This window comes from Pyrus communis, chromosome 5 (genome assembly GCF_041283825.1).
Source record: "Pyrus communis isolate YQ-2024b chromosome 5, ASM4128382v1, whole genome shotgun sequence".
Lineage (NCBI taxonomy): Eukaryota > Viridiplantae > Streptophyta > Magnoliopsida > Rosales > Rosaceae > Pyrus > Pyrus communis.
Genome location: NC_142569.1, coordinates 19,910,727 through 19,938,291, shown reverse-complemented (window position 1 = coordinate 19,938,291; position 27,565 = coordinate 19,910,727). Strand labels below are relative to the sequence as shown.

Below are 27,565 nucleotides of genomic sequence, written 5' to 3'. Positions count from 1 at the left end.
TTGCTTGAATTAGTACGACTTTGAGGCCTGTTTGGATGTTTGGAAATTCGAGATTGAAACAGATTTGAATTTCTAGGAGATTTGACGAGAGATGGATCCTTTTCCTGGGGATTCTGAAGATCCCGTGATCATGACTGTTCATCGTACATCGTGCGGTCAATTTTTGTTAAGTACTATTTATATTTAATTTTAAATTTTAAATTTTAAAATAATTTCTAACCGTACGATATACGATTAACTATCATTATCACGAAACTCTTAGGATCCATAGAAAAATGATTCAGGATTCTTTTTCCAAATCAGGGGTCTTGAGCTCAAATCAGGGATAGGGTTGGTGTATTAATGAAAACGAAATAAATATAAAAATAATAGAAAAACATATCAGGATACGCTCTCTCACATCAAGAATGAGAATCGTAGTGGGGAACACATATGTTACAAGATTTCTGAGTTGGTTGGTGTGTTGGTGAGTGAGTGTTTGAATAAAAATTCGTTTTTGCTTCGATTAAAAGAAATCAACGTACTTTTATATTAAACTTTGCAGAAGCAGAAACCAAGCTGAAACTATGCCCTCCACTTTATTATTATTATTATTATTATTACAAATGAAGTATCGATTTAGTACTTGAATTATTATGTCAGTGAAAATTAAGTTTTTAAATTATTTTTTTTGATAAAATAAATTCTTAAATTCATTAAAAATTGATAATTTCATCCCTACTATTAAATTCAAAACCATTTTATCTAATTTTTCGTCAACTTAAATCACTTGACACATTTTAAAGTGTAATACCGATCTTTTCTCTCGCCTATAAGCCCTTAACATTTTATATAAATTGTGAATCTAACATTTTATTTACCCTCCAAAGTTAACTTTATACACTATTTCTTTATGAAAATAACCAATGTACCCTCTAATGTGTATCTAATGCAAGTAACGTGACTTAAATTAACAAAAAATTGAATATAATAGCTTTGAATATAATATTAGAGATGTAATTGACAAATTTTTATAATTCAATGACTAATCTTCTAAAAAATAGTTTAAAGACCTAATTTTCACTCAAGTAATAATTTAAGAATTAAATTGACAATTCACCTTATTCTCCTTATTATTACCTGTCAAAACTTTATATTGTAATTTAATCGCAAATCAGCATTGCTTTAGCGAAAGAAAAAAAAGGTTACAAACTTTTATGTGGATGTGAGCTCATGAGCTCTCAATGAGACACTTTTCTATCACCCATTCCCCACGCGGACAAAGTGCTCATTAGATAAGTGGTTTACATGAACATTTACTAAAATTTCTTTCGAAAAAGATCAACGTGTTATTTTAGGAGTGATTTTTATAATCATTTAATACTACAGTTTAATGATATTTTTTTTCATTTGTAAGTGAAAGATTTTAAGTTTGATTCTCGTCAAAGACGAATTTGAACTACATTATTACTGACCTATTTTGAAGTAAAATCCACCATCTCTCCCTTAATATAAATAATACCCAAAAAAAAAAAAAAAGACTTTTGCAAGATAGATGTACATTACTGATTGTAGTAAGTTAAACGACCCATGGGACAGGTAAAGGTAATAGCTCAACATCTGTAGCACGAATAGCGTTACTAAAACTATATCTTAGTACCTTTTGTTCATATTCCAGTCGTTATTTCTTTTCTTGCAAATTATATGTAAATAGCCTTTATTACTTTACATGAAAATCAGAGATACGATGGCAACACACGAAAATCTGCTGTAGTATGGTGTAACCTAAGTTATCTAACCCTATGTTGTCTAATTATAAATTAAGAGGTAAATCATATACAATTCTGTGATCTTGATTAGCAACTTAACATAAATAATATACTATAATACTCTATCGCAAATGGCCATTTATTGCAGTGGTGGAAAAACGTTGAGTCATTGCATGACGGCGTGAGATCGAACCCCATCAATGGCTAATCTAATATATAATTTAACAAAATCTATTGTTTGATCCAAAAAAAAAAAAAAAGTACTTATTTAATTTTCTAAGTAGACTTTATGAGAGGAATCAAAACTTCAAAGTCAGACAATAAAATTACTTAGAATTGACTACTCCATAATTTTCAAGTTAACTTAATAAACGGAATCAATTACGTGAAAAGAAATTACCCTACATCAATTTTAATCACGTGAAAAGAGAGATAAAAAATCAACACATCATAACATGATAAGGGTTTATTTTTTCATCAACAGAAAGATGTATTGGTTAGTGAGAGGCCTATTAGGCCCAATGGTTTAAATCCCAAAAGCTGCATTCAATTCACTCCGAGGCCTCACCAAACCAGACGACCAAATGACAAACACAATCCAACAGTCATAGTACCAATAATCATCGTAATATTAGCGTATTTACTTCAAATGGCAACATGAGAATCGGGTTCTGAGGGTCCAAAACGCTGGAGGTATGCATCAGCCGACATGCGCCCCAACTGAACCTGGGACTTGGAGGTGAGGTACAGATGATCATCTTTGAGCTCCAATCCCTTAGCATCAACACACACAACATTTGGGATTTCCATTCCCAATTGGGCCTCCCTCACTTTCTCCATATACTTGTTGTCTCCGGACAAAATAGCTACCTGTAACCAAAGTATTAGTATCGTTTTTAATCAACGCAATCGAGAGTTTAAAATGAAAAAATTGTCGACAACGTATCATTAGTTACCATGTGAGGTTGTAATGTGCTAGTCCAAAGTTGTAATTTACTACTTGCTACAATTCAAGGACAATAGCTTAATTCCAACAACCATTTCAGAAAAATCACCGTGCGGGTTTGTAATGCGTTAATTTCGTTAAAATTATCGACAAAATCGAACTATATATTGCGTTTGAAATGCAATTGTTGCTAAATTATGTGCTTATAATTTACTAAAAATGCGTTACACGATGTGGAAGTGAGGAAATACCTAAAATGTCCCTCAAAGCAAAGACTCGCCAAAAGCTAGTCAGCTCACGAATCTGGTACGCGTCATGTTCCCATGGTACGCGTCCGCATCATGCTGCGTAGAAGTATCGCTCTCGCCTTGGTCCCATAACAACCCTTTGATCTCACCCCCGCCTTCAACGCTCGCCCTTGCCCTCGATCATATTCTCGTACAAGTGCTCGCCACGCGCCCACTCCTTGATTGCCGTTCCGCTCACGGCGCACGGAACAAGCGCCACCTCTCCCGCGCACTCCCTCACCCTGTTCGCAAACACAATACCCGGCCCCACGCCGCAAACCTTCTTGAAGTCGATGTCGGCGTGCAGCGGCTCACACCCTGGCACCCACCGGAGATGCGCGTCGGGGCGGTGGATGCAGGGGTGAGGCTCACATTCCGGGGGAACGACGCCGTCCCAGAGCTGGCGGTTGTAGTGGTTGCGGTCTCTGAACACGCTGTCGCGGCCGGCCATGTTGCTCTGGCCGGATAAGATGAAAATCTGTTTGGCGTCGGGAGATTGAGATTCCATCGTGGCTGGGTCAGTGTTTGGCTGCGGGGATAAGGAGGTCTTGATGCTCTTCCTGGGTTGGAATGGGGCGCCAGATTCTTGCAAATCGATTGAAGTCTCTCCTTCCAGAGATTATATCCTACCACCAAAAAGCCTTTGTCCCAAGATGGAGAAAAAGGAAGGCAAACATGAATTGGGGCTAAAACTCGACATGAACAAAGCTTATGACCAGGTCGAGTGGGATTTCTTGGAGGAGACCATGAGGAGGATGGGGTTTGATGAGAGATGGGTTCGCTTGATAATGGGATGTGTATCCACGATTTCATTCTCGATGGTGATAAATGGAAGACCATGGCGTTTCTTCTACCCTACTAGAGGCTTAAGACAAAGGGGACCATTTGTCTCCTTATCTTTTCCTTCTTGTACGCAAAGTTCTATCAAGGAGGGTTTTTCAAGCTACTAATAATCTCTCTTTGCAGGGCATTAAAATCAGCCGAAGCGGCCCTTCGTTATCCCATTTATTATTTCTGGATGATGCGCTTGTTTTTCCTGCATGCCAAGGAAGAAAATTGCAAGTTATTGGTGATTGTTTATGAGTATTGCACTGCTTCTGGACAACGTCTAAACTACTCCAAGTCATATATTTTCTTCAGCCCTAACACTCCCCCAGCATGCGTATCTGCTAATTGTTATAGAAAATGTAGAATTATGGAGAATAATCCCAAGATTGACTTTGAGGTACAACTTAAATCGTTTCCTTAAAGTGTTATTTGCCCCCATTCAAATGAGTTTGCTAAATGGTTCTTGGCAAATCACTTCCAAGATACAACAAAGTATGAAATATTCGATTAGCAAAACCGAATTATATTCTCTTAGAAATAACTAGAAAGAAATTGTATGAATGTGATGGAGAGAGAAGAGAGCAAGAAATGTAGAAATAAATTTCTGAAAATTGTGTGTGAAACATTATGTCATAATAGGTATTTATAGGCATTAAGACACCCGTTCATTGTGTTCTTTCATTTTAGTTGAAGATAGACAACTCTTTGTAATAGAGTTAACCCAAAAGATATGTCTTCTATTTAATATTTTCAGAAAATAAATGTTGACTAATTATATCTTTTAATTCTACTCATACATTTTGAGTAAGTATTATATCTTTTAACCAAAAATTGCAATTCAACCAAAATGTACAAGGTTGAATTAATCCAACCTTTCTATACATATGTTGCCGCACACATGTTGCGGATCACAGAAGCGCTAGGTCATATATATCCATGTATTATATATTTATAATATATATATATATATATATATATATATAAAATAATTATTGAAATCTCTAACAATTGCTCCTTAATGAAGATACCATCCTCTTCTGATCTTAGGAAGTACCTTGGGCTCCCTTGAATAGTAGGGAGATCAAAGCGTGAAGCCCCTTGCTATGTGAAGGAGAGAATCCTCAATCGCATTGAGAGTTGGAAGTCAAAGTCTTTGACTATGGCTGGCAAAGAGACATTGTTGAAATCTGTAGCTATTGTTGTGCCTTGCTACCCTATGTGACATGCAACTCTATCAATGATGCTTTGAGTAATTTTTGGTGGGGAGAAAGCGAAACTGGAAACAAGTTGCATTGGAAATCCTGGAAGAATCTTTGTGAATCCAAAGACAAGGGAGGCATGGGCTTTCGGGATCTGGAAATGTTTAACATGGCCCTCCTAGCAAAACAAGTTTGGAGGATGGTGGATGATCCGGATGCTCTGTGGGTGCGTGTTTTAAAGGCACGATACTTTCCGCGATGCGATATATTCACTGCTACTAGAGCTTCTCATCCGTCATGGGCATGGACCAGCCTCCTCGAAGGTAGGAATGTTATCATGAGGGGTGTTAAATGGCAAGTAGGTGACGGAACAAAGATTCGTATTTGGAATAATAATTGGCTCCCTACGGTTAGCTCTACTCGCTTAAGGCCAACAAGGATTGAACCTGGGCCATTACTAACCATGGTCTCCTCTTTAATCAATGTAGAGTTGGCGTCTTGGAACCTTGAGTCGATCGCACACATCATATCATCCTCTGATTTGAAGCATATCTCTTCCATTCCTCTATGCAGTTTGGATAAAGATGATGGACTTGTGTGGCCTTGGAATAAAGATGGGGGTTACTCTGTTAAGAGTGGTTATTGGTGGGCTATGGATCATGATATGCTTGATATCACCTCTTTATCCGACTCTTCACACCAGATTGACCCAATGGTCTGTAAGCTCATGTGGAAGCTCAAGATGGTACCAAAAATTAACAACTTCCTCTGGAAAGCTGTCTCAAATTGTATTCCTACAAAGCTGAATTATTTTGTCGCCACATTATTCCGAATCCAATATGCCCCTTTTGCCAGGAATATGAGGAGTCCATATTTTGCTTCTTTGCCCTTGGGTTCAGTATGTTTGGTTTGGCTCTAATGTTGGTTATTGTCCCAATGGACAAGCTATCACTACTTTCGATCAATGGTTATAGACTATGGATCAGAGGCAATATGCTACATCTTCACAGTAGACATGCTTACTGGTACAAATTGGAGTTATTTGCTGGGAGATTTGGAAAGAGAGGTGCCATGCTTGCTTCAACCACACCCGTCCAAATCCTATTAGTGTGATTACCAAAAGCAAGCTTTTGTTTGGTGATATTTCTGCAAGTGTGTCTTTCCTACGCCATGCCTCCTCATTTGAATCACCACAACCTTCCCTCAATTGGTCCTCTCCCGCATCTCCTTTTTATAAAGTGAATGTGGACGGGGCTTGGACCACTTCTTTCCATGCTGGGATTGGAATTATTATTCGTGATTCAATGGGTGGTGGGAGGAGAAGCAAAGTTTTTATTACGTTCTACCGTCGAAGAGATTGAAGCATAGGATGTTTTGGCAGGAATGTTGTTGGCTCGGTAACATCAACTACAACAAGTCATTATTGAGAGCGACTCAAAATCAGTTATCATTAATCGTCATTACAAAGGATCATGGCGCATTTTCCTGATAATTGCCGCCATTCGCCGCTTAGCTACTCACTTCTCCAATATCCGATGGAGATAGACTTCACGGTCCTCGAATCAAGCAGCGCATTTTGCTGCTAAACTAGCCAACTCGAGGGTAAGCACTTGTAGATGGTCGGCAACACCCCCTCCCTCACTACTACGAAACCATTTATTAGTGCCGCTATGATAATCGACAAGAAACGTATAATAAGCGACAAAAAATACTCTAAAACCGACAGAAATTGGATGCAGTGGCGGATATAATAAGTGACAGAATTGCCTGCGTCAGAAAATGAATTTTCGAACAAAAAATACTCTAAAACCGACAGAAATTGTGTCGGATATAACCAACAGAGAATATATTAATAATGAATAAATAAGAGAATTTATGTCGGCTAAAACCAACAGAACTTGTGTCGGGTATAACCGACAGAGAATTTATTAATAAGAATAAATAAAAGCATTCTTGTTGGATAAAACCGACAAAAAATATATTAATAATAAAAAAAAATATAAACCACTTTGTGCATTTTCCATATTCAACCTATGTTTCAAATCCTTCCTCCCTGATGACAACATGTTTGACAGGGGAAGAATTTGTATGGGCACACCAAAACTATCACGGTTACTAGAATTCAAACTAATAGATTTCCTCATCAGAGCACTTGAATCCTCTGAGCCAGTAACTTCTGCATCGATTCTTCCTGAGCTACCGAAGCATTCACCAGCCTGCCTAATACCCAAAATTTCAGCCAAAGATTGCTGAAGTTTCGACAACAAAGTGGAAGGATATCATTTCCACACTAGATTCTGTGTTGGTACTACCAATGTCAAAATATTGGCTGATATCTCAGTACCGCAGCCAATCTATTGAGATTGGATCAAAATAGAAAAACATTAAATCAGTCAAAGTAGAAGAAAAATCAACAAAAATGTTTTATGGGCGGAATCTCATTATTAAGAAAAATAAGCAACTATTTAGTATCTAAAACTCTAAGCAAAGCTTTCTAACATTTTCACAAGTCATGGATGGAGCAAGCTAAAAGTAAGCACCAACAATTTCCATGATGTTATAAAACTGTAGGAGGTAAACAACCTGGAATGTTTCTCTGCTGTGAACAATTTCTTGAGCTATATGGTCGTTGATGTACTCGTGTAATGGCATCACAACTTCCTCCATGTTGTACTGGTCATTGCTCTGAATATCATCTGAGCCTCTCTGCTCTTGACCATCTCTCTGTCCCGAAAAATTCAATACAATTGCAAATAATGTGCAAGGGAGAAATACAGCACTTAAACAGAAATATACCAAAAGTGCATGAGAGCCGCGGAACCAAAAAGGTCAACTAGGTCCAAGCAGTACAGAACCAAAATAACATACCCGGGCGAAAAGGTCTTCCCTCATCCATGGAACCAAATATTTCCATGGCCAAATATCCAGCGTGCTAACTCCTTTAGTCTTTGAACGTATACGTCTTGCCATTTGTGTCGCTATTTGTCCTTTTCCAAAGGCTCTCAATTGCAAGTGTTGAACTGGAAGTAAATGAGGAGAGAAGAGAAGGAGAAGGAAATGAGAAAAGGAGAAAAGGGGGAAGAGAGAAGGCACCGGCACAAGGAAGAGATGGAGGAGTTTTATTCTGGAAAATTTCATTACTGTCGGTTAAAACTGACACAAACATTTTTTAAAATATAAACCAACAGAAAATTTTCATTAGAAAAAAAAATGGCGGCAAAATTCCCTCCCAAAATTTTAATTCCCCCCCCCCCCACCCAAAAAAAAAAAATTCTTACAATTTTAAAAAATAAAATAATAATTGTTTGGTTTAATAAATAAATAAATAATATGTATTTAAATAGAATACGTTTTTAAAAATTAAATAAATAATTGTTTGGTTTAATAGATAATAACCCATGTAAAATATGCAATAAAGAAACAAAAAGATAATTGTACAATGAAAATGTCATCACACAAACTAAATATTGTCTAATCAATACTTGAAAAACATAAATAAAAATTTAGCACAAATTACTTTTCCCACTTAAAATTTAGGCAAATTTAACGGAGATATGCATTCTAGGAAATTAGTTTCAATAATCTAACCGTCAAACTTGTTTGTCGATACTACAAGATCGCATACGTAAAAAAGCACAAAAAAAAAAACATTCAGATATTAGGTATAATATTAACTCCTATAAGAATGCAATGAATGAATTCGATCTTCAATTTAAAATATTTACACTAGTGGATACCACAAAATCTTATTTTATACTTGATGGAAGTATAATATTAACTCTAAGTGTTTGTTTAATCTACCGTTTTGACGAGATATGTATTCTACGAAACTTTTTTCAATGATCCAACCATCAAACTTATTTGTACACACTTCGAGATTGCATATGTAAAAACTTGTAAAAAAACAAACATTCAGAGATTATGTAACGGAACCAAAAGTTTTCGACGATTATAAACGAAAAATCACAATTTAACTATTATTTTAGCTCCGATTTTAATGATTTTTCACAGCTACACTCCTCGATCCTATAAGAATGCAATGAATAAATTTGATCTTCAATTTAAAATATTTACACTAGTGGATACCACAAAATCTTATTTTATACTTGATGGAAGTATAATATTAACTCCAAGTGTTTGTTTAATCTACCGTTTTGACGCGATATACATTCTTTTCAATGATGTCAAACTTATTTGTACACACTCTGAGATTGCATACGTAAAAAATTGTAAAAAATAAACATTCAGAGATTACGTAACAAAACAAAAGTTTTCAACAGTTATAAACAAAAAATCACAATTTAAAGGTTATTTTAAATCCGATTTTGATGTTTTTTTACAGCTACACTCCATGACCTTATAAGAATGCATTGAACGAATTCGATCTTCAATTTAAAATATTTACACTAAATACTACAAAATACCACAAAATCTTATTTTATACCTGATGAAAGTATAATATTAACTCTAAGTGTTTGTTTAATCTAGACCATGAGAGTTGTACAAACTGTAAGTTCTCTGATTTAGTGAGTAATAAAGTAAAATTATACGAAAGATTTACACAGAAAAATATTTTGGAGACTTGTATACTTTCAGGTTTGGATTACACATTGAAATGGAGATTGAAAAGAAAACAACTTGTGAAAATGCGTTTATTTAAGATAAATTTAAGAAAAATATTTTATACTTTACATATCAAATTGTGTATGATCTTCAATTCGATATGTCTCAATGTTGTTTAATTTATATGATGTATAAAAAATATATCAAGATCGGCAACATTGATCTTGAGTTTATATAGTAGTTTAGGAAATTGGAAGGTTTGGGGATGTAAATGAGAAATGGTCAGGAAGGAGAAGCCAATCAAGAACAAAAATAAAAAAGAGAAAACCGTGTCTGTATGATTATCGTTTGAAGGGAAATGACGGAAAGGACTATAGGTCCTGCAAATCAATATCCCATAGGTCCATGCGTGAAAAAAAAATATTTAAACCATGTGTTTATTTATTTATTTTTAATCAATATAACATTTTAAAATAATAAAATAGTCAATTTCTGTAATCAGTAGAATACTAAAATAATAACCGCCAGAAAAATAATAAAATAGTCAATTTATGTCGGTTATAACCGCCACCATTAACTTAAAAACTGCTGGAATATGTTAAAAAAATTATAAAAAAAAAAAAAGAATTCAAAATTACTGGCGGTTATAATAATTTTATGGTGGTTGCATCCGACATTAAATATCTGTCAGGAATTTATGTCGGACAAAACCAAGAGTATTTCATTGTTATCTGACATTAACTGAATGATGTGTCGGATATCTTTTATCCGACATAATGGCTTATTAAACCACCACCATCATCCGACACCTAAAACTAATATTGTAGTAGTGCCTCTTTGGTGATGGTTCTTTCACGTGACGATTTACCTTGCCCTCCTATTACGGATGATTGAGGCCGGTGAAGATCCTCCGCCCTCCTCTCCTTTTGGTTGCCTTTTATGGCTTTTGGTTACCTTGCCCTACTATTTTCATGCGTATTGATTTTCGTTTATTACATGCTTGGTTTCCTAAATGATTTCTCCACGGCACCCTCGAAACAAAAAACCAGAAAGCCAAGATCTCTATAAAGCGAGGGAAAGAATACAAATGTACAGTAGAGAAGGAAGAAAGATGAATGATATGAGAGCTTAGACGGAATATGAATGAAGGATTGAAGCATTTGACCAGACTCGGGAGATAAATACCGAAAGAGCTTACCAGATGCACCATCAATCTCAGACAGCTCGGTTAAGAAAATCTTGAATATGCTGACCTGGGTGCAGTAAACGAACTTATATACTCTTTCCTCCCCTCTATTCCCCTTAGATAAAAGGTGAGTAACAAAGCCACTACCATTTGAGGGACGTACGAAACGTATACTGTCTCAAACGGATCTCTCTCTTAACATAACACCATTGGCTTTATTTCTGTCTGACTCGCAGAAAGAAAAAGTACGCTAACTAGCGTGCTAGAACTAGCATCGCCTCAAACAACCACCCTGTCCTTTTTTGGTGGCTTTACAGCCTGTGCCTGCCTCCATGAGCTCCAATTGCTTACAAATCAACACCTAAAAACAATTAATATTTTTCTCACACCTAATGCTAAGAAACACGTGGTCTAATTGGATTATTAGTCTTTGTCTGATAGGGTGTTGGAAGATAGCTCATATGGTTAAAAAATTATGATTTAAGCCTATGTGATGAAATCTATTAGGATTTAGGCCTAAAATTGAAAATTCTGTCACCTCTCCGTTAATTATTATATCTTCCGACTACCCTATCATCACGAGAACTAATAATCCAATTAAGCCAGAAAACATTGATATTCGAAGTCTCATGCAAGAAGTTCATTTTTATTTGGCGGGAAATTATGGTTAAAATTGTTAACGGTCGTTCTTTATAAATGTAGAGCACATGTACTAACGTTGTGAACATTTCCTAAAAACTTAATTTTACTGGGTTTGAAAATATTAAGTATTGGATTTCCAAATAATGATCCTCTCCCTGTGAGAGACTTTCTCACTGTTTGAGAGGTGTTCTCATCGATTGTGTGAGTTTTCCGTTCCTTTAGCCACCGGCCCTCGGTGTGGCCAAGGTCAGTGGCAGCAAACTTTCCTTTTCTCTTGCCTATCTTCTCTCTTCTATACGCTTGGCTCTTTTCTTGTTCTCTGACCCTTTTTTCTCTGTAATCCAACCCATATTGCTTCTGATCCAATTGTTCCTAGGCCTCAATTGGAAAGGCCTAATTCATACCTTCTTTTTTCCCTTTCTCCCTTCAGTTTTTTTCCATCCATGCCTTGACTCAATCTGTTTTCTACCTATCTCCAGTTCCAACCTCCCTCTATCTTATAATTTTTTAGATCTGTGATCAATTCTTTTCACCATGTTTCGTGGCCTTGTCGGAAGTTGTGTAGAGCTCTAGCTCCTGCTTGGTGCTCGGGTGGTCACACCACCACCTTCCATTTGTGTGTTATTTGCACTGTTGACGGTGGGAAGTATTTTCCATATTTTCCTTGCTCATTGCGGATTTGGGGTTTGTGGGGCTTGGTGGTGGAGGGTGGAACATTCTTCTTTTCCAATTTAGAGGCTTTGTTTGGTTAGACCTCTGGTGGCCACATATGGTGATGGTTCGTGGTCAACGACGGTAGAGTTACTGGCGTTTTTGGTTTATGTTTTGTCTACTTTGGGCTTAAACTTTCGGTTGGGCTCTTTTTTGGTGGTGCTTTGGGGTGAATTTTAAAGTTTTGTATTTTCATTGTAACTGGACATCAACCTGTGCATTTTTATTTTTGGGAGTTTTAACGAAAAATCCACGATACTGTTCACTTTAACGAAAAATCATATTTTTACACTAAAAAGTCAATCCTAGTACTATTCACTTCACCCTTTATTTTGTCCTTATCAGTAAAACTCAAAGTTTTCAAGCCCTTTTCATTAATTTTTTTTTTTTTAAATGAAATTTACCTTTGACTGAAAAAAACAAAAAGAATGACAATACTTGGAACCTGATTATTAAGTCTCAAAATTCTTACTATATTATCGTAAAAGGATTTTAAATATTTAATGACTCCTAAGATTAATTTTTTATAGCCAAACGACCAATTATCATTTTCATTCATGACATTTCCAATTCAACTAAGCAAATATATCGTAGGCTTATAAATTGTCGGTAGTGATGTTGCACTCCCAATTTAAGTTTTGACCGTTCAAATAGGACATTTTTATAATTTTGTTATGCCCACAAAAACAATTTTAAAAGTAAGAAAGAAAATTTGATAATCATTAATTCAAACCACTGTTTCAAAAATCTTTGCCCAGAGCCATCTATGCCTCATTAGGTATTAGGTGGTTGGTCACCGCCTCAATTAGTTCCTAGGCATTTGAAAATTAAGAAAGTGTGTCTAGACCCGCTTAGGCGCCCACTTAGCCCGCCTAAACACGCCTAGGCACCCGACTGGGTAGTAACTCTCACTTAAATCGAAAATCGATTTTGTTTCATTTTGCATTTTATTTTTTCAAGAAAATGTAAATTGAGTACTTGGAAGAACATTCACTATATGTTTGTTCCCCAAGTTTTCATTATGTTCTAATATTTTATAATCTATAGGTCACTTTATTTTGTAATTTGTATACAATTGTGTGTTTTTTAAGTATAAATAGACACTTATTTACACAACATATAATAAATTTACTTAAATTTGCCTAGTCCACCTAGGCCCACCTAAGCCCTGCCTAGCCACCTAGGTGTTAGGCCCCAGTCCGCCGCCTGACTAGCGCTTAGCATCATTTAGAACCTTGATTTAAACTACCTATTAACAAAAAAAATTCTATCACGAAATAAACTCATGGACAGTAATATAATTTTGCACAAGCTAAATTTTGTTTTTTTTGTTTTTAACATCACCCATGTAACATAGTGTGTGTGCTTCGTCTAGTATCAATTATGAAAGTCAGAACAATGAAGTACAATTTATGGGCTTTAGCTCTACTTCGGCTCAAAATGTGATCCATCCAAAACGATGGAACTTACTGGCAAAGACCATAACCTAACGTAGTGACGAAACCAGGATTTACCGAGGGAAGGGGTGAAATTCAAAAGAGTGTAAGGTTCAATCGAAGCGGTTGCTTTCACATTGGAGAGTGCAAAGTTTTGAGTCAATATTCATAATAGAAAACAGTTTGTCCACCAAAACAGTTGTAAGCGGTAATATCAAAACCATGTAAGAAGCTTAAATTGGTTAAGATTAGATTCTAAAAAACGTTAGGCACTAATCAGACAACGGACTAGGGCCTAGCAACTAGGCGCCTAGGCGAGATTTAGGCAGAAGCCTAGATGGATTTAAATGAATTTCTTTTATCGTAAAATAAGCATTAAACAGTATTTACATTATTTTTTAAAAATTAATACAATATTTATAGATAATGTGAGAGTTTAAGATAAATACGCTGGGGTCTTAAAAAGAGGGAAAACATACAAAAAAAAAGGAAAAAGAAAAGAGAGAAATGGGTTAACAAACCACAAAAAAGTGGACTCTAAAGAGGAAAAAAGAGGTGGGAGGGGGGGGGGGGGGGGGGGGGGGGGGGGGGGGGGAGGGGGGGAATGGGTAAACAAAGTGGGGCAAAAGGACCGGAAGAGAAGTGGTGGGTCAATACAGTCAGTTTTTAAGAGAGATAAAAGTAAACAAACGGTCAACATTGCCAAATGACACCATTTGGTATAGGGAATATCAAACTGATAAGCCTTCATCTTCTTCACAAGTTTCGCCGATCTGCAACTACTTTTTTTTTTTTTTTTTTTTCAAATTTCGTTCTCCAAAATCTAAAAAAAAAAAAAAAAAAAAAAAAATCCATCTCAACCAAATCACCGGAGCGGGAATTCTCATTTTCAACGAGAGCGGATGGATTGAACTAGCGCTCCTAGGCATGTTTTCCGGTGAAGGGAGGGGCGGCCGCCACTCCTTGCCCTCACGTAGCTTCGCCACTGACCTAACGTGTTGTTTCCTCTCCATTCACGATAGGCTATTTAGTACCACGGTCTAGAAGTATTCCTCTTCATTTGTAAGTGAGAGGTCTTAAACTCTTATGTTTGATTCTCGCCAAATGTGAATTTGAACCACATTATTGCTAGCCCATTGTGTGGCTAAACCCACCGTCTTCCCTTTAGTGTAAGATAACATTGTTTGTTCAAAAAAGAAAAGAAATTGACTACCTTAAAAAAAGAGGAACAACAAAATTGAACAAGATGAAAAAGACATCTCTTGATTGCTGCTTGCTACTTACTGAGGAGAATGAACAATTGTACAAGTATTCAAAATTTATTTTTTTCCTGGAAACTTCTACAAGTATTCAATTTGACAAGCAAACAAGAATTCCGTCATCATCGTAGAACAAAGAACAAAACGTTAAACGATTTCATATTACATTTATAAATTACATTGTGAATTACAATACTAGAAGAAATTTCGACGGAAACTTGGTACTTATTAAACTATCAACAATATTTCTAATGCTTTTCGTGCAACGTTCAACTCAACGGAAACAAACTAAAAGCAAAACGCATGCTTTAACATAACCAAAGCCACTTTTGTAGGACTCGATACATCATTAGTTTGAAGATGTGGAACAAGGACGAGTAGTTTTGTCTAGGGTTTGGAAGGCTTCTTTCATGGTTGGTCTTTTTAGTGGACTAAAACTAGCACAACTAAACCCTAATTTCAAACAAGCCAGCAAGGCATCTTCTCTGCCCTCCACCTCAGCCCTAATCGCCACGTCAACCATTACTAAAATCTGAATTTTCTCTTCCGTCAGCGAACCGGGTGTCCATTGGGCAATCAACTCTCGTTCTGAAGGTATCCTTCCCATGAGAAGCTCAAGCAAGACTATACCAAATGAATACACATCCCACTTGGGGTTTGGCTTCAAGTTCTTTAGGGACTCCGGCGCTTTATAAGGCGAAGATGCATTCCCCGCGGATGGCATTGCCACGGGGCTGCTGCCTATTGGGAGCGCGTCATGCCTACCTTCACAAGTGGCCGTGGATTTTAGGCTTCCAAAGTACCCCCGAGCTGACCCGCTAGCTTTATGACCAATCATGTTGCCTAACATCAGCTTATCAAGGCCGAAATCACTAATTATGGGCTCCATATCAGGATTTAAAAGAATGTTGCTGGGTTTGATGTTTCCATGCACATGTTTCTTCTCATGGATGTAAGCAAGCCCCTTCGCAACCCCTCTTGCGATCTTCATCCGAGTTTCGACAGGTAGATGACACGGCGACAACCCTGCTCTTCCTACAAAATTTTCAAACATGTTTGAGATCAATGACACTTATATAAGAATTGACAATCCGAAAACACAAGGGATTAGTAACACTAATTAAGCAAAGTTCCGCACCGGAAACATATAACAATTGTACTATTGACTACAAATACATAAATTTTTCAGTGTGACCATAAGACGCGAGTAATTGCCGCATTATCTACCTTGTATATAGTATGGTCCCTCTGGGCTCTACTATTTCAACACTTTGTAGCAGGATTTCCATGAATCTTTGTATATCATGGTTCACTAATTTGGAAGTTGGAACTTGTGATTAAACAGAGTGTATGGTGATTAAGAAACTGATAACAGAGATTGATACAAATTTTTTTACTTTATTTTGATGAAATATTAGCTAATAAAGCTAGAAAATGGACATTGGATTTACATAAAACACCACAAAACAAGTTGATTAGTTTAGGAAAACAGAGGTACAACACAACAAAGAATCATGACAATTTATTTATATAAAATTGTTCTTATAAAACATTAAGTTGTGGCTTAATTTTCAATTAAACTTGGAAGGCAACTTGCTAGCTCCTAGCAAAACAATATATAATTTAACTAATAAACGCCATAAAACAGAGAGGAAACAGAGCTTACTGTTGGTGGTAGTGGCAAGGCTGCCATTGGAGACATAGTCATAGATAACAAGCTTCTCATCGTCACCCCAGTAAAACCCACGAACCCTAACCACATTCGGATGTCTCACCTTCGCAATGGCACGCACTTGGCTCTCGAAATCCCTCATCTTCAAAACCCTGCACTTTCCTATCCTCCTCACTGCAAGCTCAGTCTTGTTCTCCAGCACTGCCTTGTACACAATGCTTGGGCCGCTGGCTCCCAATATATAAGCTGATGCTTTCAGCAGTGTCTCCAGTTCCAGCTCCGGTTGGTCCCCGCCTTCTATGGTCACTAAGATGCCACTTTTCTGAGACTCCCCGTTCTGATTCTGCAGACAACCCATTTGTTCATTTTTATCATCATGGTCACTGTCTGAGCTTGTTGCCTCTGATGTTTCTTCCCCTTTGATTGTTAGGCATGACCATGCTGCGGATTTTGCTGCATTGTGTCAAACGTATTATGTAGCGGTGTTCACAGAACTATCGAGAGTTCGAAAATACAGAACTACACACAATATTGATTTGGAGAAAAATTAAAGGAAAATTTTGTGTAAACTAGATTGTATCCAAAATCGTATATTTCCATGTCAACAGAAATATCGACTATTTGAAGGGTAATGATATTCATATCATGTTTTTGTAACACATTTTCATACCATCTTAGGTGGCATTTGATGTGGACAGCCACATCATTTAAATTAATCAGATTTTTAAACTTAGTTAATTATTTAATAAACTAATAATTAAGAAAACTAGTTAATTAAATGATGATTGTGGTATACGATGAGTCTTTCTCCTTCATTTTCTTAGGTTTTGCAAATTTTTCAAATGATGTGGCTGTCTATTTTAGATGCCTCCTAAGGTAGTATTGAAATGTGATATAAAAATATAGTATGAATAGCATTACTCCTGACTGAAAATACAAAAATGCGCAAAATATTGAAATGCACGAAATTGTATCTAATATCGTGAATATTGATGTGAGGGGAAGAGAAGTGATTTTCGCCCTGCTTTTTCTGCTCATGGTTTTTTTTTATCCTAGGCTTAATTTTCATAAATTAAAGGAGAAACCAAGAGTGTGACAATCACTACGCCTAACAAAAATATACAATATATCAAATATTGAGAGAAATCATATGAGAATTTTGAGTAAAATGTACTAAATTAAATTGTATCTATCTAATATCAATTCCAAAACTGAAAGCGCATACCTTTTTCATCTGGGTCTAGTTTTGTGACAATTTCTGGATTCTTTTCCAGGTCTTTGGCACTACCATCTTTTGACTTGAGACTTTTTCTCTTCCTGACTTGGTAGACATAGAGAATCACCAATCCTAGTACAGCTATTCCGGCCAAGTCTCCGACGGCAATGCCGGCGATCGTGCCAGGTTTCAACCCGCTCTGCGACTGATTCCGATTCCCATCTGCTCCCCCAGAAGTGTTCGTTTCCGGGCCGGTATCAAACGTTCTCGGAATGGCAGCAATCGCCGGAGAAGAACTGGTACTAGTTGTCATATTCGGCGGTGTGGACAGAGTAGAAGGAATGGGACAGAGGGTCTTCAATGGCTTCCCACAAAGCTCACTGTTTCCTGCAAACTGCTCTGTTTTCTGACTGAGCAGAGCCCGCGAGTCCGGTATCGGTCCGGTCAAATTGTTGAAGGAGAGATCAATAGTGGAGTTCTCCGAAACCCTTTTCGCGAAACCACCTGGAAATTTCCCAGAGATTTTGTTGTAGGAGAGGTTCAAGTAGCGCAAGTTTTCACCGCCGAAGTCGAGAGGTAGAGTCCCGTTGAGGAGGTTGGAGGAGAGATCCAAAACCTCAACGGACTTAAAACCAGTGGGTAGATTCCCAGAAAAGTAGTTACTCCTCAGAGAAATTACAGTGAGGTTTTGTAAAGAAGTGAGTGTTTCTGGGATTCTTCCGGCCAATGCATTGTCGGAGACGTTGAGAAACTGGAGGCCTTTGAGGCCGGAGACCAACTGATCCGGCAGGTCGCCGGAGATCACATTGCTGGAGAGAGAGAGGACCTGAAGCTCCGAGGCATTGAAGAAGGCGACAGGCAGAGACCCATTGAAGAAATTGTTGGAAAGATCGAGTCTTTGAAGGTGTTGGAGTGAACCCAGCTCGGGTGAGATTGAACCCAGCAGGTGGCTGTTGGGGAGGACTAAGCTGGTGACTCTGAACATGTCTGGGGTACCTGGGCTTCCCAGCTGGGTGCACGTGACGCCAGTCCAGGAACATGGGGTTTCGTCTTCGTAGTTCCAGGAGTCGAGGACTGAGAGCGGATCGCTGAGGATTGAGTATTTGAAGGAAAGCAGAAGAACCCCATCTGAGTTGAGAGCAAATGTTGCAGGAAGAAGAAGAAGAAGAAACTCGAAGGCAACCCTCCACCAGGTCATGATTGCTTCTTGAGCTGGGTGAAGACGAGATGCTGGGTTTACGGGTTCATGGGGTAGAAAAAGGTTTAGAGAGAGAGAGAGAGAGAGAGAGAGAGAGAGAGAGAGAGAGAGAGAGATGGTGACCAACTACAGATTGTTGTTTTGGTGAACAAATCTAAAGGGAGTAATTAAGGAAGCTGAGAAGTTGGGTGTTTGAGAAGAAGAGATGGTTTCTTTCTGCCAACTCTGAGTGAGGAGTTTAGGTGGAGTTCATGAAAATTGGAAATAATTAGGAAGGGAAAGGAGGGAGGGGGAATATTGTTTCTGGTAATTATGGGAGTGTGTAGGGCAGAGGACAAGGAAGTGAGTTGGAGCCCATAACGTGTTTTGCAGAGGCGTTAATTTCTACCATCCTGTTTGGGCATTCACATGGAAATTTGATCCGTCTGTACTGGCTTCCCACTTTTAACAGAGGGAGAGATATCGAGAATAACTTGTATGAAACGAAAATGTTAAAGTGTTGTATTGTATTCACAACCAATCAGGTAAGCATTTTTTTTATGAAATTTAAATCACATAATATCGTGTTATCGGTACAAAATGTCATGGTGTTATCATAGTACCGTCTAGTAAAAGAAAACGATAGCTACATCTGTTTAATTATGTCCATTGTTCTATTTAATTGTTTCAATACCAAAAATAAAAAAATTATGCGCGATGAGGAAAAAATTGTGTGCGGCTATCATATCCGGTTAATAAATCCTTTTTGTGGGAAACTGATTTTATTGGGATTTCATTTTTTTTTTCTCTCTTTCTTGACCCTTTTTCTTTGTCTAGTTGTATTATTTTTGCAGTGTAGACTACTCTTGCAGTCTGGCTTGTCTGGTGACTTACCAAAAGCTTGTTGCACAATTTACGCACACTACATAAAAATCCATGAGTGACCACAGGGCACAACTTTAATATGACAGATGCTCAATGAATTATAAACTGTACTATTGAGGTCCGGTGTAGAATGAGAGAAAATCAGTTCTATCACCAAGTGATGAGAGAGATAAACTTATGAACATACACATTAAGCGTATACAACGTGTAACATCAAATAATCTCTGGCAAAATTGATAAGAGGACAATTATTCACTATGAGAATGGACCCATATCACTGTTTTTTTTTAATTGGAGGGGATTGGTAGTAGCTAAGCTTTAAAAATGAGACTTGAGCCACTGCAACAAACCTTTGTTCTCACCAGAGATGTAGCATCCCAATCCCAATAGCTAATCCACTGCTCCCTACTTTTCCCTTTATTGACTGATCTACTCCTCTCATTCTCCAAGTTCCCTTTTAATAATAGTCTCACCTCACCTCATGTTTCCCATTATTCTAATTATACATTGATATTGGCAAAAGGTCGATTTTTCGTACTTAATTCTAAATTAAACATAACAATGTACATAATCCTAAAAAATCAGGCCAGACTGATCTGGTTTGTTGCTTTGTTGGGTCATATGACCTTGAAGCAAATCCTCTCCGGATCTATGCATTCGGAGTCCAATGATCAAATAATTATGGTCTTAAAAATTTGATCTCACGGTCAAAAGTAGAGAATTTACTAAAGATTTTTGAAAGCTAGAATAGTTTTTTACCATAAGATTAAATTTTAAGGGCTAGAATTATTTGATTCTTGGGCTTCAGATGTTACTCATATGAGTCTGATATGACCTCTAAACTTTTCATATATGCTTATATTAATTAAATAAATTATGAGGAAAGGCAGAAGAGACTCAATGTATTTATTTATTAATTAAAGAGTTTCTTATAGGGATGTTGTTTAAGAGGGAATAGTTAGTCAAACAATGTCAGAAGGTGGCTCCTGCAAGTGTTTATGAAGTATTTTAGTTTCTCAAACAAAAAAAACAAAACAGTTTCATGTCACGCGTTAGAATAAGAGCATTCAATCTAAAATTAATTGATAATTAGTAGAATATATGCTTAACATGATGCATGAGCTTCAATAGAGGATTGTAAACGAACCGAGTCTAAAAAAAGTACACATAATTCTCTAAAAGCAAAATTTCAAACATGAATTTTCATTTCAAGCGAATAAAATCTAATTAGAGTTGTCTCGTGAAAAAATACCAACATGCAAGATTGGTTGTTTCTTTCATGAACCCTAACCCAACTGAACACAACTTTTAATTGTTTTGAGCCGACTTACAATCCTGGGTTTTTGTTTTATATATACAAAAAATAGGCAAGCCGGGGATGCACCACAAAATGCATAGAGCGTTAAAGTATAAGTGTTGAAGTGACTTAAGGAGCATACTCTATCAACCTAACAGAAAAACAAATATTCTCATAACTGTGAAAGCGCTTTCTAAATTTAGAACTACTTAATGCATTAGAGGCTAGAGATAACAAACATGGAACACAACGCGTTGGATGGTAATAAGAATTTGTTGATAGGGTTGTGAGATGATTGAATGGTCTTAGTTTTATAAACAATCTCAGTTGGCAACATATCATAACTGAAATAATAGATTGTTAATGCTTGTGCTGGCCCCAAACTTGTAGGACTCGCCGCACCACTCAGAGGCAGTTGTCCTTCCTTCTCCCTGTCAGCGTCAGATCCATGCATTGATCAATACACCATAAGTAATGTTCAAAAGTTAGTTGGACTATTGGAAGTTGATTGATCAAACTCATGAGAGGTACACAAGAATATATGGGGCCATTGCAAATACTCTCAGGAGGGGACCCTAAACTTCAATTGTAATGCTTCCAGGAGCCAAAACAAGATACGTTCAAGGTAGTGTCAAATTTGATCCACCCAAACTGCTACTTGTTTCCCATTTTTGTTGTTTGCCTATTTATCTTGGGAGTTTTAACCAAACACTCTCGATACTGTTCACTTTTAACGAAAATGACATTTTTACTCTAAAAAGTCATTCCTGGTACTATTCACTTACAACACATTTTTGTCATTTTGATTAAAACTCAAAGTTTTTAAACATTTTTCATTAGTTTTCCTATTTATTTATCTTAATAGTTTTTTACACACTATTCCATATCAATCCACGCGTACATAACTTTGAAGACCTTGCAGAATAAGCCATCCATCCTTAAAATCATTCAGATTGATTACGAAAATAAAATTTATACGCATATGTCCGTCTGCAAGAAAGATAACTCGTTACATATGTGAGGAAGTATTTTCGAGAAAGAACTCAGAACCCCTCACCAGAAAAAGAGATGAAAAGAAAATGTCTAATAAAATGCTGATTGCCATTGCACTTTGTATTCCTTTTCCTCATATATCTTCTTTGTCAAAAGAATGGTCAGAGAGAAGTTGTAGAGTGAATCTACCTTTAAACTCTGAGAGTACCACCTTATTCTCATTCGCGTTTCTCTTTAATTAAGCAAGCTTTCCTTTTGATTTACTTTATGAGTTCTGATGTTGATACCTTTGACAGATCCAACAAATAGGGGAAACTTATAACAAGACCATCAAGTTAATTAACCTGGTTTAGCTTAATTCAATCTCATGTTTGGTATTGATCTCACCATAATCCCATGACCATGTGCCTTTTTTATTTCTAGTAAGAAAAAGTTGAGATACTTAATCCTACACATGGTGGAATCAACGTAGAGTTGAGTAAGACTAGAATACATGATGTTTCATGTTGTTGTAAAATTTTACAAATAGCATGATTGAACATCCTTACTCAAGTTTTCCCCTCATTCTCAAGATATGGTTGCTGAGAATAAAAACATGGTAGATTAGGTTTCAAGATTTCGAGATTATGATAGATTGAAAAAAAAGTTACATATGGAATTAAGCTCTACTCAGAAAAGCTGCACAGAGAATGCCATGCAATCCCTTTCAACCATGCGGGTAAGCATTAATCACTACTGTTCTGCGTGGGTGGGAGACTAAGGGTAAAACGGGCCCTCAACTCGCCGGTCGGGGCAAGTTCATGCACTAAGGGGCGGGTACATTGTGGGTCTAAAAATTCTAAACACAAAATGGGACGAGCGGGGCGGGTCCACTAAAATAGCGAGGCAGGGCAGTTCCAAAAATATGCGGACCATTTTCACCGTTGATTTAGTCTCACCTCCACATTTGAATCCCACTTGTATCACGCACTCTTTGTCCCTCTCTCTCTCTCTCTCTCTCAGTCTCAGACTCGCATCACATTTGCAGCGATGCAGCCAACTTCGTGTTCGTGACTTCGTCAATCATTTCTCTCGCTCCGAAGTCCCAACTCGATCGAGCTACTTCCTCCATCTCCGTCTCTCCCAATCCCAAATAGATGTCTCTCTCTCGACTCCGACCACCACCATCTCCTCTCAATTCGAGGTCCCTCCCACCATCTTTGTCTCTATCCCAACTTAAGGTAATTTACTAACTTTTAAGGTATGCTAAACAGTCTATCTTCATTTTTAGGGATTTAGGAATGAAGAAAAAAAAAATTAAGGGTTTCTAGATTTAGGGATTAAGTTTTTTTTAGATTTAGATATTTATGGCGCATTTACGTAACCGTAATCAAAATAGAGAAATTGGATTGATGAAGAATTAAATTATGGAGGAATTGGATTGAGGAGAAGTCAGAATTGGATTCCTGTTGAAGCTGTTTACTTAAATGTTTTGGAATCGAAGTAAAAATGAAATGAAATGAAATTCATATTAGTTGTTTACTAATTCATCTGAATCGGAATAGAAATCAATATAATTACTAAAATGCCCTTTAGTTCTTTATCTTTATTTTTTATTTCATCTATATTTATTTTTAATCACATTTTCATTAGTTACTTTAAAATGGACTCAGATCCAACGGCCAAATTATTTTCACCTCTTTCTCTCTCTCTCCCCGCTCAACTCTTCTCTTTCTCCCTCACTTGGAAGCACCCACCACCGCCACACCTGCATCTTCTCAATCTTCTTCAACCTCAGCCCACTCCAAAATTCCTTGTTTATTTTGTATTTCTTATCTTCGAATCTTTAATTTTTGCTATATGTTCAGTGATATTTTTGTAGGTCCTTTGAATTAGGACTTTATTCAACACGAAGAGGAAGAATTTGCAACATGGGAGGTTGGGGTGGGAGAGAGCCGGAAAAGGTTGCTGGGTTGTGTAAGATGTGGAACTACAGTGGGAGGATGTCCAGAAAAAGATTTTGAAGTATTCCTGATTCCTTCACCATCCCGGAATCCAAATACCTCAACCATGGAGGGAGTCCAATTCCTCCAATTTCAGGAATTGAATTCCATTTTTCGTGTGGGTCCCACACACTGTTGATTCCTCTAAATTGTAGTAAACACAAGAGTTATCTGTAATCGGAATCGGATTCCTTATTTTCATTCCGATTACGGGTGCGTAAACACACGCTTAGTGAATTTCTAGGAACCTTATTTTTCATTTCTGTCTTTTGTCTCTCATTTCCTTGTTTCTCGACTCCGGCGATCTTCAATCACGATCTCTCCAAATAAGCACAAGTGTATCATGTCTCTCCTATTACGAAGACTGCTGGGCCTCGGAGCTTATCCGAGAGATGTTTTCTATTTACATTCATACCTTTTGGAAAGAGCCGCTAAATCAAGTTCTCGTTTAGGTGAAGGAAGTATGACTACTTTACCAATAGTTAAGACCCAGTTAGAAAATGTTTGAGCTTATATTTCTACTAATATAATTTCCATTACAAATGGACAAATATTCTTATCTGCCGATTTATTCAATTTTGGAATCAGATCGGCCATCAATGTGGGTATTTCGGTTTGAAGAGTAGGATCTGCAACTCCAATTAAAGCCATAAACCAAGTAGTTGGCAAATGGATTTTGGACAGCGAGACCTTCTCGATGCCCTAAACCTATATCTAAGGTTCGTTTGTTGAAACTCGATGCGATGGTTTTGTTATTCAATTTTTAGGATAATTATACTGCCACTCGTTTTTCGTAATTAAAAACAATATGACCGTTGGATCCTTGTGCACTTTTGTGTGCGTGATAGTTATTGATTGTCGAACCCTTAAGAGCTTGTGGAGCGAAAAACTTCATTTGTATCTTCCAAATTGAAGAATCTAGTGTTGTTTACCTTAGTGGGGCTACTTTGACTGACGGTTGACTTTTTAGTCAATATGGCTCAGATTGTTCTTGTGTCTCATAATTTATTGGATTCTAAAATACGACTTGTGTATTTTCATAGGTGTTGATCGTGTCTAAGTACTTTGATCTTTGTGCTAGTTCGTAGTAGTCCGGAAGGGCTAGTATGTATGTAAAGTTTGCAAATTGAAAGGAGCTCTTGTTGGATCTAATCCAGAAGAAGTGGGTATGAATTTTGATCTCAATCTGGTCTACTGGTGCAATATTCGCTTAGTCAACTCATGGTAGTGCTACTGATGTTGGTGTTGGACCCGGAATAGCTGCTAAACCAAGTTAATTGATAGGATCTACCCCTTCCAAATGGAATTGGTAGGAATGCTCGTTCAAATGGAATCGGAACAGTGACTCGCTTCAACTAGGACAACTAGTAGAGGACCATTACGTTGCAATACTTCTTTCTCGTTTCATGTGTAGATATGAATTTCTTTGAGTACTTCCTTTCTTTTTTATTCCATGGAGTGAGTCTAGAATCCTACTTCCTATATTTCTGTATCATTTCTATCTAATTCCATGACCGTGTCTAGAATGCAGAACATTGTACTTTGTGTTAGCCTACTAGCTATACTATTTTATTATATATGAAAAAGATGATTAAATGCATGTGTGGATTCAATTAAGTTTTGTGATTCAGGTTCTCTTTTATATGCAAAGGATTTGTGAAATGTTTTATAGATGAGATGGACTAACTTTATTAAATCACATATGTCGTATTATTGTCTCTCACGAGCTTCGCATCTTATTTGGGTTTTTGTTTTGCTCAGTGCAACATTCTCTCGGTGTGGGACAATTTCTTGCATAGTACAGTTAGCGGTTAGAGAAGAGGATTTCAAGTGATTTAGTTGGTGTGGGCAGTGCACTCAAGAGAGTAGGGTTGCCTACTTTTATTGTAATATTATTTCCACTGAACGTCTGAGCTATATTGTGTATGATTGGAACATTGACACATGTCAATTTTAGGTGTATCTAGGGCTTAGGGCGTGACAGGAGAATTTGGAGGGCACCATATTTCTTTATAGGAGAAGAAAAGTGATTAGGTGTGGTTACTTTGATTAATGGAGTCGACCCTCTCATTAATATTATGTTGTGGAAAGTACTTGGTACTAAACCAAATTATAATCATGGGTAAAGTACAAAAAAACTACCTCAACTATTGGTGTTACGACACTTTCATACCTCATCTTTTTAAATTGACAATGTTATACCTCATCTTTAGAATTTGTGCCAATGTTATACATTATGTTAGCTTGGCCGTTTATTTCTCAATTAAATGCTGACGTGGCTTGATTCAGAGCCCACTTTCTATTAAAAAATTAATAAAAATTTATTAAAAACTAAAAAAAAATTTATTTAATATTTTTTAAACATTAAAACAAAAGTTAAAAAAAAAATAAATAAAGCCCTCACTTCGTCCCTTCCCCCTCTCTCTCTCTCTCTTCTCCCCCATCTTCATCTTCCTGCTTAATCTTCAACCAAAAAAAAAAAATTTGAAAACCCATCAACCCCCCCCCCCCCAACCCGAAGAAGAAGAAGAAGGAAAAAAAAAAAACGCAACCCAAAAAGAAGAAGAATAGGAAGAAGGAAAAAAAAAAAAAAAACAAACCCAAACCAAACACAGTTCGTCCCCCCCCCCCCCCCCCAACCTCAACAAACCCAACCCCCTGCAATCCAGAAAGAAGGAGGAAGAAGAAGGAAGGAATAAAAAATAAAAAAAAACCTCAAACCAAACCCAGTTCCTCCCCCTCTCCCCCCCCCCCCCCCCCCCCCCCCCCCCCCACAAAAAAAAAACCCAACCCCCTGCCAACCCCAAATCCACCACTCCCACCCCATCACGAAAGTTTCCCGATTCCACCTCAACGGGATCTGGGTTTTTTTTTTTTTTTGGGTTGCAGGTAGTGGGTGCGAGGGTGGGTGTGGGTTTAGGGAAGACGGGAGGGAGGAAGAAAGGAAGGGGGGGTCGGGGAAAATCGTGAGTGGGGGTGGGGGGGGGGGGGGAAGATAAATTGGTTTTTTTTTTTTTTTTTTTTTCTTTCCTTCTTCTTTTTTTTGGGTTGCAGGAACGGCGTTGAAAGGGGAAAAAGATGAAGAAGGGGGAGAAGAGAGAGAATGGGGGGTGGAGAGAGGGGACATGAGGGTTTTTTTTATAATTTTTTATTTTTACTTTTCTTTATTATTTTAATATTTAAAATTTATTAAATGATTTTTTTTAGTTTTTAATAATATTTTATTATTATTTTTTAATAGAAAATGGATCTCGGATCAAGCTACGTCAGCATTTAACTGAGAAATAAACGGCTAAGCTAATGGAAGGTATAACATTGGCATAAATTCTAAAGATAATGTATGACATTACCAATTTTAAAAGATGAGGTATGAAAATGTTGTGATATCAATAATTTAGGTAGTTTTTTGTACTTTACCCTAGAATCATTGTTAACCAAATAATATTATATGGGTAATTGTACAGTTAACCACTTTTGTTTCTGCTAATAAATTGTTAGCCATCATTCGTCGGGACTTGTTTGTCCTGAATACGTTGGG

At 37.1% G+C, this 27,565-nt stretch overlaps 2 protein-coding genes, 1 long non-coding RNA gene and 1 pseudogene across 4 annotated transcripts; 1 reads left to right on the top strand and 3 right to left on the bottom strand.

The window, feature by feature from the left end:
• Positions 1-2,201: 2,201 nt before the first annotated feature.
• On the bottom strand, positions 2,202-3,868 carry LOC148696953 (putative carbohydrate esterase At4g34215 pseudogene; annotated as a pseudogene). Its single transcript, XR_015962933.1, has 2 exons — positions 2,946-3,868; positions 2,202-2,618 (listed from the first exon to the last, which is right to left on the bottom strand). The product of XR_015962933.1 is annotated as a putative carbohydrate esterase At4g34215 pseudogene (transcript).
• A 3,151-nt stretch (positions 3,869-7,019) lies between these two features.
• LOC148696952 (protein-tyrosine sulfotransferase-like) lies at positions 7,020-8,084 on the bottom strand. Its single transcript, XM_088694723.1, has 3 exons — positions 7,877-8,084; positions 7,592-7,732; positions 7,020-7,362 (listed from the first exon to the last, which is right to left on the bottom strand). The coding sequence occupies exons 1-3, from the start codon at positions 7,976-7,978 to the stop codon at positions 7,288-7,290; spliced, it is 318 nt and encodes a 105-aa protein (XP_088550849.1). The 5' UTR covers positions 7,979-8,084; the 3' UTR covers positions 7,020-7,287.
• A 6,863-nt stretch (positions 8,085-14,947) lies between these two features.
• On the bottom strand, positions 14,948-19,409 carry LOC137725942 (receptor protein kinase-like protein At4g34220). The gene is made up of 3 exons (XM_068464787.2): positions 17,703-19,409; positions 16,472-16,930; positions 14,948-15,840 (listed from the first exon to the last, which is right to left on the bottom strand). The coding sequence occupies exons 1-3, from the start codon at positions 18,889-18,891 to the stop codon at positions 15,155-15,157; spliced, it is 2,334 nt and encodes a 777-aa protein (XP_068320888.2). The 5' UTR covers positions 18,892-19,409; the 3' UTR covers positions 14,948-15,154.
• Positions 19,410-23,003: 3,594 nt separating this feature from the next.
• On the top strand, positions 23,004-24,463 carry LOC148696951 (uncharacterized). Its single transcript, XR_015962054.1, has 2 exons — positions 23,004-23,265; positions 23,893-24,463. It is a non-coding gene; the product is annotated as an uncharacterized LOC148696951 (long non-coding RNA).
• The last annotated feature ends 3,102 nt before the right edge of the window (positions 24,464-27,565 follow it).